The sequence below is a fragment of the Phallusia mammillata genome, chromosome 5, assembly GCF_965637545.1.
Source record: "Phallusia mammillata chromosome 5, kaPhaMamm4.hap1.1, whole genome shotgun sequence".
Classification (NCBI taxonomy): Eukaryota; Metazoa; Chordata; class Ascidiacea; order Phlebobranchia; family Ascidiidae; genus Phallusia; species Phallusia mammillata.
This window is the reverse complement of record NC_137256.1, coordinates 17,999,316-18,012,834: the sequence shown is the minus strand read 5'-3', so window position 1 is coordinate 18,012,834 and position 13,519 is coordinate 17,999,316. Positions and strand designations below refer to the sequence as shown.

Sequence of the window (13,519 nt, the reverse complement as noted above, 5' to 3'; positions counted from 1 at the left end):
TGCTAGTGCCAGTTGTTAGCAAAAGTAACGCGCAAATTTCGACATTTTAGTAATAAACACAGCACACTGTTTCGACCTATAAGGTCTCGTCAGTGCAGCTGGTGCAGCTGGGGCCGTATTGGCTATTGTTGCCATCCAACGCTTTGAAACTTGTTTGTGAAAGCACTGACCTCTTCATCAATCACAACTTCGTATTTTACCAGGATCGCAAACTGATCATGAATGGGTGGGATTCGTTCTTCAGTGGCTTGCAGGTCTGTGTGCAACTTTTCCCACAATTCCAAGCCATCGCCCAGTTCGTCCAACGACTTTGGCACGTGACTCACCCTAAAGGGGAGAATAGGTTAAATATTAATAACTTAAATATAGTTTAGCATTTATTGTGTATTTATCGCTGCTATATTCAATACATATATGTTGTCTGGGTTAGTATATGTGTGTTATAATGCATAAGAAAATTGAACAGCTCTGTCTTTTTGGCAGAATTTAACTAATTGTAAAAAAATGCAAACTAATTTTGAGTTTCTGTTAAAAACCTTTATTTTAATTAATTATTTAACTAAAAAGTAAATAGTTTTTTTTTAATAATTATTCACCAAACAAGACACATGTGAATGCTGGGTGACCAACTGATTCGGTATGACACCTTCAATGGGCCTGGCGTACCATGAAAAACTAAATATGAAGGTAAGTTCTGTAAAATGTTAGTAGCCCAGCTAGTATGCACCTTATTCAAATAGAAAAAAACGTGCTTACTTTTCAGCGTTAACTTTCAGAAATTCTGTCAGCTCAGCTAGTTTCTGTGAAGCCATATCCCGTAGAAGCGTTGTGAATTTACTTTGCCACTCGTTGCAGTGAGAAAGCAAAGCGAATTTAAGTGGAGAGCAATCCAGGAGCACAAATTCGATATTAAGAACCGTCTCCTCCTTCTGTACGTTGTTACTGACCTCTGTGTATCTAAACGTTGAGAAAAGTTAAAGACATAATTTAGCAATTCGCTACAATGACTTTATCCTATTTAACATTTATCGCATACAATAAACCTCGTTTAAACCGGATTCGGTTAACCCGGATCTTCGCCTAACCTGGAAGATTTTTTTGGTCCAAAAAGGCATGGATTAACCGAGGTTTACCGCATATTTTTTTAGGAGTAAATAGTCATTTTTTATGGTACCAAATGTATTGGGTACACATGCACGTTTCGAAATAGTCTTAGCAGAACAATACAAGCCAATAATTGTGTATAAATTATCACAACGTTTTGAAATGTACTTGGATTTGTAAATTCAAAAATGTATATTTCTGTTTAATTCAACTGGAGTAGTGCAAAAAGTGAAAGCCAATAGTTCGACAAGAACGTCACAGTGTGTGTTTTTTGCTTTGCGTAGTTTTAGAATAATATAAAACGTGCATTATGTACTCCAGTAAATTACTATGTTTGTAGACAAACGTAAATAATATTTGCACAGGTAATAAAGGTTTAATGTTTAAAAAAGGGCAAAGCATATGTCTTAATTTAAAGAAAATCATCTAAATTTAATTGATGGAAAACATCCCTCTATTTGTGAATCTTTTTGACCAGAAATAGTTCCATAAATTTGCAAAAAAATGTCCGTATATTTAAAATTGCCAAACATGTCAATGAAAAACAACTAATCACCTTCCAATATCAGCATCAAAACTTGCCACCGGAGGATTCAGCCTCTGATATCTTCGTATAAATGCGTCCTTATTAATTTCCCAAATCTCCTTGTAGTTATCCCACGTGGTGAGATAATTCTGCAAATGCTTCGAATTTTCGATCATTCCTTCAGTGATGCTACGCTGGATCTTTTTCGTTTCCTCGTCTTTTTCTGTGACGTCATACGTTTGTGTCATCACAACGTCATACAAAATGTCTTACTGTACTTAACACCAAAAGGAGGGTTAATCGTAAATTTAGTGAATAATCTATTTTGTGTGCTTAGTTTGGTCATTTCTAACCAGGTCACCATAAATTATTTGACTTTTTTTTACTCTAGTTACACAATACGAAAGGCTGATGCTCAATTTTGCATTTTTTCTGTTTTATTTGGTGTAAGCATGGTTTCATAGATTGTTACATGACAACAAACTGAAAACAAGAAATGTGTTAGGTTTAACTTACAAATCTATTAAAATTTAGCAGGCAGGGCAGGGATTACCGACCCCTAGTTTTGACTTACCGATGATGAGAGCAATGGTCTCTTTATGTTCGTAGTGCATTCGCTTGCTGCGAGCTAAAATTTCGGGCAAATGTTTGAAACCAGCTACAGCGCTTGTGAGTTGTGTGTTAACGTTGCGGACGATAGTAGCAAGTTGTTGCAGAGTCGGTGAAAATTCAACCTGCAAAACGGGTGTAACACCTTTCAAAATCTACTTTGAGGTTTTCTGTGGTATATGGTACTTTTTATATTAAACGAAAATCATTTTTCACCAACCATGCACAGTGTTTTTTTTAAGTGCTTACCACTGGTGTGTTGTTTTTTCCTGGTTTCAAAACGACCTTTACTCTAAAGAGAGGGTTAGGTGAAGATTTTCCATCACCATTGATCGCTTTTGATATTTCAAGAAGCGAAGATTTCACGTTCAGTCTGAAAGCATCTTCTACATACTGATCAATACGTTCGGTGTATCGCACCCAATGCTGTTGAACCTACGCATAAAAGCAAGAAGATTTGCGTTAGATTTCAACTCACAACCTTATGATAATGAGCAGAAAACAACTTGGGAAATAAAAAAAAATGGGTTAGAAACACCAGACATAAATTTATATAGATGCCCATACCGTAAAAGATAGAACAGTTGAGTTAGATTTAAACCCATAAGCTTATGATTATGAGCAGAAAATAAGTTGCAAAAGAAATGAAAACAGTTTGGGTTTAGAAACACCAGACATAAGACCAAAACAAGTGGCTGGATTTATTAAGAAACTGTACATGATAAAAAATGACAATTGGATTGGATTTCAACCAACAACCTTTCGATAATGAACAAAAGACAACTTAAAAAGAAACAAAAAATGAATTTACTACAATTGTAATCGTTATAATAATGTTTTTTAATTCAAAATTTCCTTTAGTGCAGTGGTTCCCAAACTTTTTCATATTTTTCAAACTGACGCGAAATAAGATTATAGAATTACTTCAACCGCTTCGTGGTACCCCCAAAATTGCCTCATGGACCCCTAAAGGACCGCGGACCCCAGTTTGGGAACCGATGCTTTAGTGGGTATTTAATAATGTTTTCTTTACTATTAAACCTTGTAACAGCCAAACCCGGGTAATCTCATTTTGCAACCGCCAAAGTTTTAAAAAATATTTAGCACCGTGCATTGCAAATGCCATAAGTTTCAACATATACTGCCATCAAACTATTTGTTTCATTACCAACACAACTTACATCCATTCCGTCCGATTTAAACACAAGATAAGTGTCCTTCATAGTTTGCAGAATTTTTTGGTGAATATCTTCCAATTTCTTCTGCACGTTGTTTCTGTGGCGGTATTGGTCGTCTTGAAACTCAAGCTCCTAAAAAAGTTAAAAAAACATTGCTTAAAACTTTTTGAACTAAAAGTTTTGCACCAAAACGCCATTTATTCCTGGCAGTAAAACATCAAAAAAATTGTAAAAATTTTCATTTTTAAATGAACTGTTAGCCTTAAACAACCGTACAACCAGAAGCTCTCGAGAACTTCAGATACTTATTATGTACCTGATAAATCTTCTTTCCATCGAGGTGAACTAGCAGCATTTCACTGATTTTTCGGCAACTTTGTGCAATCGACATGTTTGCCCGCTTATAGTCGTCAACGATAGATTGAACCTGGACAAAAAAAACGATTACGAATCAAATATATCATACAGTATACCAGGGGTGTCCAAACTGCGGCCCGCGGGCCAAATGCGGCCCCCGACGGCATTTTAAGTGACCCGCGGCTGTTTGTTTTTTTAAATTGTGTTGCGTATGGCCCGCCATAGTTTGAAATTTTGGATTAAGTTTTTGGGTTTTGGCGACGCTACTTCACGCAAAAGCTTTCCATGGAACTTCATTTACCGGTAAAAAGGAAGGTGCTGACTCAACAAAATCACAAAATTTCCTTAAATCCTGTAAATTTGTGTCTTAATTCTGAAAAAACGTTGACCCGCGGGCGTCTTTACCTGGTAAAATTTGGCCCCCGTTAAAAAAAGTTTGGACACCCCTGCAGTATACATACCATATAAATATATAAATATGCCGAAGTACGTTATAAACTTGAAACTTGGTGTGTCCAAAAAGGCGAAACTTCAAATGTTAAATTCAAAGCAATTTTAAGTTTTCGCCTAAACCACAGCTTTTAATTTAAACTCAAAATTCTAACGATATTTGTTCACTAAATTTTATTAGTACTCTCATCTATTTTTCTGTTGCAGAAAAATAGGAAGCAACACTTTATTAAAAACGCGAAATCGAATACCTTTTTCGAGTGTAAACGACATTCTCCAACAAAATATTCCGAAATTCCTTTCGACGCCCACGTCAGTTTCGTGAGGCCAGGATGAATTTTCTTATCCAATGAGCGAATCCTTTCTTTAAATAGGCCGCGTTCCTCGAATGAGAGAACGGAAATAATACGGTTGTAGTCCCTACGTGAAAAATCAGCAGAAAATTTACCTTTTTTTGTTTTAAAATTTAACAACCAACGATACATATAAGGTCACGCCCATCCATAATTGCCCCGCCCACATTTTTTAGCCAATGAGGTGACCGACCTGACGACGAGAAGTACATGTTCGCGTAAGCTTCGTAGTTCTTCCCGCTTGGAGTATACGTCGTTGACGTAGTGAGGAATTTCAAACATGAGACGTTCCCAGTAGTGAATTTCGTTGAACAACTTCAATATGTTTCTGTAGTGCAATAAGGCTTTATAAACGAAACCTTTCAACAAATTAGCACATTAAATTAGCAATAGGTTTTTTTAAGCACACTACTTCATACGAATAAATGGTATTGTGACGTACAAATTATTACGTCATAGAACCATATGACGTCACATTCAAGTCACCTTTCAAAATTCATGTTCAGCATATCTTTGGTGACTGCGCCTTTTTGCATGAGCGATATTTCCAACTTTTTAATACTGTTGTCATCTACAGTTGACGTCCATTCGTTGAAAGTCTTCCTCACGAATTCGTCCAGAGCTGTAGCAAGTTGAGTATACGCTGTACGAGTTTCCATGCCAAGACCGATTTCAGGCAGAAAATATGCTCTTTTTAGCTCCTAAAATAAATAAATGTCGTGTCTAAATCAGTTTTTTGTAATGTTTTCCAAATAATATTTTAAACGGGCACTTAAAGTCGAGCTTAAAATGCTTCGTTTTGTCTATTTTTCTTTTTGCCCATTTCATTTTTAAAATGTTGGAAAATACTGGTTTAGTACGTTACTTTCTAGTGAGAACCTATATACACAAGTTGTTTGAATGACCTTCAAATGCTTGTCAATGCCTATTTTTAGTGTTTAGGGAAATCTTTGCATTTAAAAAACAAGTAGTTTTTATTTCATTTCAAAAGTTACACTTGCTTTACCTCCATTGGTCGATCGATTCTACGCTTGAGCGCACGCGCCCAATGAGCGGCTCCCGCGTATTTTGGTTGGTGTGACATCATATTGGTTGTCTTTGAACTGAGTTCCTTTTTCACATTGTTCAGTTCATCGTTGAACATTGCATATACCTAAATAAAATAGACGAAGACGTTTTGGGGTAAATTAACTACAACAGGATAGTTCACAGAAGTAAATATTAAATTTTTAATATTTAATATTTTCAGTTTAAATTCAAATATTAAGTTCATTACAACACAGCAATGTGATTTTTTGTGTGTTTGTTCCCTGTATATTTCATATATCTGGGTCATATGCATATGGTCATACTTCATGACCACACTGAAAAAAACTTAAAGCTAGACTTTATTGAAATAACTCATTGTTTTCATGTCATACTTTATTTTATGTATAGTATAGATTTTATTGCTCGCTGAAAATTACACTACAATGCGATACTGCGCAAAGCCGGCAACCAAGAAGTAACCTTGAAAAACAGTCATAGGCAGTGTTTTTTTTAAGGTGTTCTGGGGGACCGTTTCAAATTTCTCCAGCGGTTTCCCAAAATTTGGAAATGGCTATTTTTTGGTATTTAAATGAAACACCTGCGGTCTCTTAAAACTACTTAGCGGTCACCCAAACCAAACCTTGAAAAACAGTCATAGGTGTGTCAATGCAAAATGTACAATATGTAAAAATGCGTTTTGTGATTTTCTTTTGACTTTTACCTCGACCGTCTTTTTGTCGATTGTGCGCTTGATTGATTCTCTGACAGAAAGATGTTGGAAGACATCAAGTAACATCACTCCTTCCTCCACAGTGTTAACCGTCTCAAATGCTGACGTAATTAGGTTTTGCGTCATCACCTCAAGGTCTTTCACACCAGCACGAAATCTATAAAAAATAATTGTGTGTTTTGCAAACAGAAAATTATTTAAAAAAGTCACATCAAATGTTGACGTTCGCCGAGATAATTTAAAGACTAAATGTTTTTACAAGTTAAGCGCCAAAGGTCGCCAAAAAGAAATGGCTTTTAATGATTGCAACTTTTCTATTCAATAATGCCTCACTTCTGGAATAGTGGCCATGGGTAATTTCAAAATTTCGAATAATAAAAAGACGTTCAAATACTTTCTATTTTTCAGTATATTATTTACAACATACTAAAAGTACAACATACACTTGTCACGTGACTTACTTGTTGTAGTCGTCATGCCATGACGTATTCTTGACGTCCAGAATTCCCTTCTTGACAGTTTGTAAAATCTGCAAATGCTTCTCGAAAGTTCCCTCGATTTCCAGCAAACTTCGTGCAATGGAAGGGCCCCGTTGACCACAGAAAAACGGCAACTCTGTTTTGTTTCCATCCTCTCTGAAAAGTTATAAATAACCATAGCATCAAAATTTGAAGGACTAGAAAGCATTTGGCCGGATTTGCAAATAATAGAGAACAGTTTCAAACAGAAATCATAGGACGCCAGGCCCATTGAAGGCGTTGTACCGAATTAAGCCGGTCTCCCAAGCATACCTATATGGCAAAGCACAGACTAGAAAAATCTGGCCTGCGGTAAGATTCGAACCCACAACGGAAATCTTTCTGAGACTTCCGCTCTACCAACTGAGCTACACAAGCTCAGTGGTTGTCACTTTTGGTTTATTTAAAAATAAACAAAAACAAGCAAGAGATTGGCTAATTTCTGTAAAAATAGTGTTTTTAATTTTCTTGAACTATTTGTGCATTTGGGAGCAATTATCAATTCCAAGTCAAGGCAAACCTACCTGCGGGCAAAGTTCTTCTGGCATTCACAGACTTCCAACAGATCCTTGCATCTTTGCACAAAAGCATCAACTTGAGCAAAGATAGAACTCTGGTCCAAAACCCATCCAAACTTGGAACATCTACAGTAAAACATGAAAGTCATGTGCGGAGTAGAAAATTTAGTTTTCACTTTTATTCAGGTTTAAAAAAGGGGGTCTTTTGACAAATCAATTTAGGGGCGTTTTGGCAAACAGAAAATAGTTTTTTGTAACATAAATGGTTCCTTATGCATAACATTGTTTAAAAAGGACAAAAGTAGAAAAGTAAAAAATACGCATTTAAAGCACATGACTTTAAATTTGAATCCAGAAAGGCTTTGTTTTATGTCATGGTTCTGTCACACAAATTTGTTGAACACAAACTTACTCATAAAAAACACAAGTCATTGGATGTAAACTTACTGGTGATGTACAAGGGCATTGACTCGATAAATATCTTTCCAAGCCAGACAGCAATTGATGCAGTTTGTAAGGACAATTATACTGCTGTCCACATAACCATCAAATATCCTGTCGAGCGAAATCTCACGGCAGCAAACTCGAATTACTTCGTTGCTCAGTTTTCGAAACAAAGCTGTCAGTCTCTCCCTGCACACATCAAGAGATTTAACACAAAAACATCATGTACAAAACACCATCATTGCAATAATGTGGTTTGTGTGAATAATTACTGAAACAATTTCATAAATAAAGCTTGCCATTTTACAGAACTATATAAGGCAGTGGTCCATACACATAACCTTAACTTTTGTTGAAGTGCAAATGTTAAAATAATTTCATAAAAAAATACCAGTTTCCCACTGCTGGAATAAAAAAAGGAAAAAAATCTTTAAAAAAATTAAAGCCAGGATTTAAAATGTATAGTGCTATTATTATAACTTAAAGATACTTTAGTTCTGGACATTATTTTGTCTTCACATTAATTTTTCAACAGAAACAAAGAAACTTCTGCAATACACAGATCTAAATCTGTAAAAGTCACTAACCTTGCAGACAGTGCACACTGTTTCGACCTATAAGGTCTCATCAAGGTGCAGCTGGTGACGAGAGATCGGCCGCATTGGCTAGTCATTGTCTAGTCACTAACCTTGAATTGTAGTATGGTGCGTTGGTCCAAATCACCCTGATTATTTTGACAATCTCTGGAAGCAATTTATGGACCTCCTTCGGTGTGGATGAAGCTAGTTTTTCACAGGGACCTTTGAAGAGTGAAAGGAAACGGAGGTTGCTCTGAGCCTGGGAAGATCCATCTTGGATTAGTTTGGAAAGCTTCTTGAATGGTCCCACATAAGAAGACTTTGCAAGTTCCAATATACGTTGAATTTTGATTACACCTGGCTTGTCCAGTTGAGAACTGAGACCTATAAAATTGTTCATCATTTTGAGATGGTGAAAAAACACAGTGACACAATTGCAGTAAATTAATCACCAAGAAATAGCAGTACAACATTAAAACATTATGTACAAAAATGTGGAGGGTGTCATTGGTGGATAACAGCAAAATGAGCTGGAGTTATGTCACCATGTTAATGCTCAAACATTCCCTTTTAGAGCAATGCTTGAACATTAGCAAAAAACTATCTGAATCTATGTTCTTAGCAGTTCTATGTTGCACATGAAAAATAACATTTTTTGATGCCGTGCCCTTGGTGTGTACTTAAAATAACCATTTCTTTAATTCCTGACTGTTCTTAATGGACTTTCATTAGAATTAAAATCTGGAAATATAATTCAGTAAAAACAGACTTAAAACCGACATATTAAGGTTTGTTATAGTTGGTACCTGAGAGATCAATGCATCTGTTGTTCCAAAAGTTAATTTCCTCAAGAGGACCAGTGCTTTCTGCTGTCTCCAGTGCTTCCTGTGCATTTAAAACTTCTTTGATTTGTCGAGTCCAGTGAATCATGGCAGCTAAAAAAACACATATTCATGTTAGCAATTTTCATATGACTGCAATATGGAAAAAAACTGCAATATTTTCAAAATAAATGCAAAGCTTCAAGATAAAGCACTGAAAAGAACTTGCCTAGACAATAATGATCCATAAATTTATGCATACAAATTTGGCACAGATTAAAGAAACATGTTTTAAAAATATATGCCATGAAGATTTTAGTGTTTAATTCCCCTACTAAGTGATGTTAAATACTATGTAATACAATATCGCTAAAATAATCCCACATTCTTGTTTTGTAGTACGACAATGCCCTACTATCAAATTTCATACCACACCTACGAACAATTCTTTGTGAATAACCTTATTAAAGATGAACACAGAACAGTTGAACATACGATAAGGCAAAAAAGCTTCCAGACTGACTTAAACCTTAAGCATTTTATAAGTTTACTGCAAAAACATATTTTATTAAAATACTGACATTTTTCATGACAATCATACACCAAAAGTTTGTTGGCTTAAAATTGACAAAAAAGGTGTTATCAAAACTAAAAGTCTTACTTTCCAAGCGTTGGACAAGTTCTTTATTTTTAGCAACAATTTCAGCTGATATTTCAAGTCCTTCATTGGGAATGTACAGAACTGTCTTGCCATTCATTTTGTGCTTGATGTCAGTCAAACTGGCCAAAAACCTGCATAAAAAATCCAAAATGTTAGTACTGTCTGGCAATATTTTCAATTAAAAATGAAAAATATTTAAATAACATGAGTCAAAGCTATGTGTATGACATATTAATGTATAAACACACAAGGCTAAGTATTTTAGACTAATGTTTTAACAATACTGCATACTTCTAACCTTAAATGCAAAACTTTGAATAAGTAAAGTTCATACATTTGTTATGACCAAAAAAATGAGAACCACTGCTTTGAATGAAAGCAATTCAACAAACCTGTGCAGATGTGCACTAAAATCATTTTTAATGCTGTCAGGCCAGTTAGGGTTCTTGAAGAACATTGGAGCATAAATTCCATTCATAATTCGCAACAGACTTTCAATGTATCCTGATCTTAATGTTCCCCATTGAATTTGCATGCTGAAGTTTTGATCTGATATCGGTAATGTAGGCTTTCCAGTTCTGTAATTTGGCAAATGCATAATAACTTTCTAATGTTTTGGTAATAAAGAAGTCCCGAAACCAATGAATAATTAAAAAATGATTCTGGTTAATCACATGTCCAATATATATATATACATAGTTTTTATGTATTTACTGAGAATTTATAAGTAACAAGAGCTATCACAAGTTTGGAAATGTTTATTTTCAGGCAAAACTCAGTTTTTGACTAAGACACTGAAAATGCTTTTATAAGCGAAATATATGGTTTCTGTATGCAATAGCTAACTGATTTTAGCCTGGAAATAAATGTTTCCATACTTGTGAAATATAGTATGGAAGGTGGAATTTGTTACGATGGCAACAGAATAGTGAATGATTTCCCAGAATCAATTTACTAGGATATATAACAAGTGCTAAAGCTTGCTAAAAAAATACTTTAGAATTAACAATCCTGATGCAACAAAAAGTATATACACTTAACCAAAAATGTCTGCACTAACAAAAAAAACATATACACAGCATCTATACATAAATCAGTTTAAGACTAAACACAAAGTAATTGTTGGGCACCATGTGCTGAAATAAACTTAAACAAACAAATATAACACATAACACCTCGGCAAAAAGTGACATTTTTACAATTTAAGAAATTTGGAGCGGCAAGTAATCCTACATACTTGATGAAGTAGACAAGCTCTTCAGCATTCTGATGATTTGGGACAGTTGGTTCAACCAATAACCCATTGACCTGCAACACAACAACCCATTGACATTAAAAACATGTATTATACAAATAAAAATGCACCACTTACAGCATCCATGTAAACAACCAGTAACTTCATATTGGCATCATTTAGAAACGCTTCAATCATCATGTTGTGATTATCTGTCCATGATTCAGAGCTTACTCCTTTGATTGCTATCCTAGATTTGATCATGGTTGTCTGCAAGAATAAAAGTAATCAACAATATAGAGATTTTGTTTCGCTTTTTTACAGTGTACTTTACCATGTCAATTGGACCAGCATCTGACCCAATATCACCTCCATTTACAGAAGCTGCAAAAATCAAAATTTTAAAATGGCCCAACAAAAAACTTGGTTGCTCTATTTGGCATTTGATTTTTAGACATACAATTGATAACTCAGTAACAACATATTCATAATTAATTCATATATTTTATATGTAAACTATTTTCAGCAATGCTTGAAAAAAAGTTAAACTCACAGAGCATAAACTACTGTCGAAATATAGAACTGAAAGCAATACTTTTCTGTATTTTGACGAACAAATAGCATTGACCCAGTGCGTGTTTTTCTAACAATTTCGTTTTTAATCCACAAAAAATACCTGCTGGTGATTTGTTAACATTTGGCGCTGCTGCACTTGGCACCAAAGCATCTTCGGCTGGTCCTTCTTCATCCATTTTGGAAAGACCAGCTTTTAAACTTACTTAAGTTTTGCAATATTCGACAAGCGACGGCTTGATGATTTGAAAACGAACGCAAAACTCCTTGCTGCTTCTTCAATGACCAGTCGCTATAACAACCATGCACTCACTAAACGGCGCTAAAGCGCAAGTTTATTTCAATTGGGTTTATAAAGCATGCTAATTTGCCAAAGCTTTATTTATTCGATAAAATGTTTTTCAATGCGGAATTTATATTCTAAAATTAGAATCTAATTTAAAATGAACAATATTCATTTTAAATGTAAATCTTAAAGCAAATAATTGATTTTTGTACATTTGTAATTTTTAACATATGTTCTGATGTGAGCAGAAATAGGCATCGTGCAGACCACTTTTTTGTTTAGAGAAAGATAAGAGAGTTAAGAAAAGCGTTACTGGTGGTTATCATAAAACAACCTTACAATCGTTGCATACAATCGGAATAAAATATGTATTGTTATTTAGGCTACTTCAGCTCCCAATTCACTGATTTTGGTGTATATCGCCATTTTAGCGGAGAAACGCATTTTTACATGCCAACCATTTTGGCTGAACGAAAACGAAAAGCTTCTGCAAAAAAACGTTTGACCTGTCAATCCATCACGTAAGGTCCAGTCGTGCGTGGCATTGTGCCCTGCAACTCGACACCGAGAAACTAAATACCGGCTAAAGCGGTACCGGGTAGACTACAGAACCAGTAAAGGGTGGTAAAAAATTAAAGCCGCTGAAATTTACAGTTATGAATTAAAATGTATTAAATCTGATGGGTTAGCATTATATCTTTTAGGTTAAATCAAATTTTGTTTGCAACTTTTACCGGGAATCCATTTTCAGTAACAGATTTCCAACGCAATTGTCACGGAATGGCACAGCGGGAAACTAATGAAAATGTGTCATAAACTATAAAGTTGGATAATTTCAGTATTTTCTAAAAATTTACAGGCGTGCGCACAAATTAAGCCACAATCTTTCTTCTAATTGTGCTTGTATTCAAAACAAACAGCATTTAGCTGTCTCGCCCAGTTGGAACCAAAAAATAGACCGATTACGAAAGTTTTTAACAGGGCTGAAAAACAATTTGGAGACAGTTCAGTGACTAAGGTATTTTTGCGTCGTAAAGCAACCTAAGTAAGAGATAACAGGATCGAGTGACGAAGCCTCAAGAAGAGAATGGCCCGATGACGTCATAGACCCCATTGTTCCGTTAATCACCGCTGTGACGGTTTTGCCCCCCAACTTGTTTACCTAAAGCCATTTTGGGGCCGTGGGTGCAGATCTGGCATGCTATGCATTGGCTGCTTGTTATTTTCATTTTTTAAGTAGGCCATGGGTCACCATTTTTTATCACAACAAACCGGTTAACATTTAAAATGTAATGACAGTCACATTTCTTCCAAGCCCTAAAAAGGCGATTTTGCGAAAGAAGCAAGAGTTTAAGGGCTTACCACAATCTTATTCAGAGTCAGGTACTGTTAAATAGTGAAACAATGTGGAATATCACTTAAACTGGCAATGCTCATTTGTTCCAGCACAATTAACGGAAAAAAAACAATGGTTCGCGCACAATAATGAAGGCAGAATTAACTTTTGGTCATGTCTGTAATATAACACACAGTTCATTTATTGATACATA

At 35.2% G+C, this 13,519-nt stretch overlaps 1 protein-coding gene across 1 annotated transcript in view; it reads right to left on the bottom strand.

The window, feature by feature from the left end:
- LOC145227643 (dynein axonemal heavy chain 2-like) overlaps positions 1-11,939 on the bottom strand; it is a 65,022-nt gene extending 53,083 nt beyond the window's left edge. The window contains exons 1-23 of the mRNA XM_080092523.1: positions 11,787-11,939; positions 11,445-11,494; positions 11,249-11,380; positions 11,114-11,184; positions 10,269-10,454; positions 9,877-10,007; positions 9,201-9,329; positions 8,505-8,778; positions 7,820-8,005; positions 7,379-7,498; positions 6,798-6,971; positions 6,328-6,493; positions 5,584-5,730; positions 5,064-5,278; positions 4,771-4,905; positions 4,476-4,644; positions 3,734-3,844; positions 3,421-3,549; positions 2,489-2,674; positions 2,205-2,364; positions 1,661-1,853; positions 757-957; positions 171-327 (exon numbers count right to left, since the gene is read on the bottom strand). Coding sequence (XP_079948649.1) covers positions 171-327; positions 757-957; positions 1,661-1,853; positions 2,205-2,364; positions 2,489-2,674; positions 3,421-3,549; positions 3,734-3,844; positions 4,476-4,644; positions 4,771-4,905; positions 5,064-5,278; positions 5,584-5,730; positions 6,328-6,493; positions 6,798-6,971; positions 7,379-7,498; positions 7,820-8,005; positions 8,505-8,778; positions 9,201-9,329; positions 9,877-10,007; positions 10,269-10,454; positions 11,114-11,184; positions 11,249-11,380; positions 11,445-11,494; positions 11,787-11,862 — 3,498 coding nt within the window. The 5' untranslated portion in view covers positions 11,863-11,939. The remainder of the gene's footprint in view (positions 1-170; positions 328-756; positions 958-1,660; positions 1,854-2,204; positions 2,365-2,488; positions 2,675-3,420; positions 3,550-3,733; positions 3,845-4,475; positions 4,645-4,770; positions 4,906-5,063; positions 5,279-5,583; positions 5,731-6,327; positions 6,494-6,797; positions 6,972-7,378; positions 7,499-7,819; positions 8,006-8,504; positions 8,779-9,200; positions 9,330-9,876; positions 10,008-10,268; positions 10,455-11,113; positions 11,185-11,248; positions 11,381-11,444; positions 11,495-11,786) is intronic.
- Between the last annotated feature and the right edge of the window lie 1,580 nt (positions 11,940-13,519).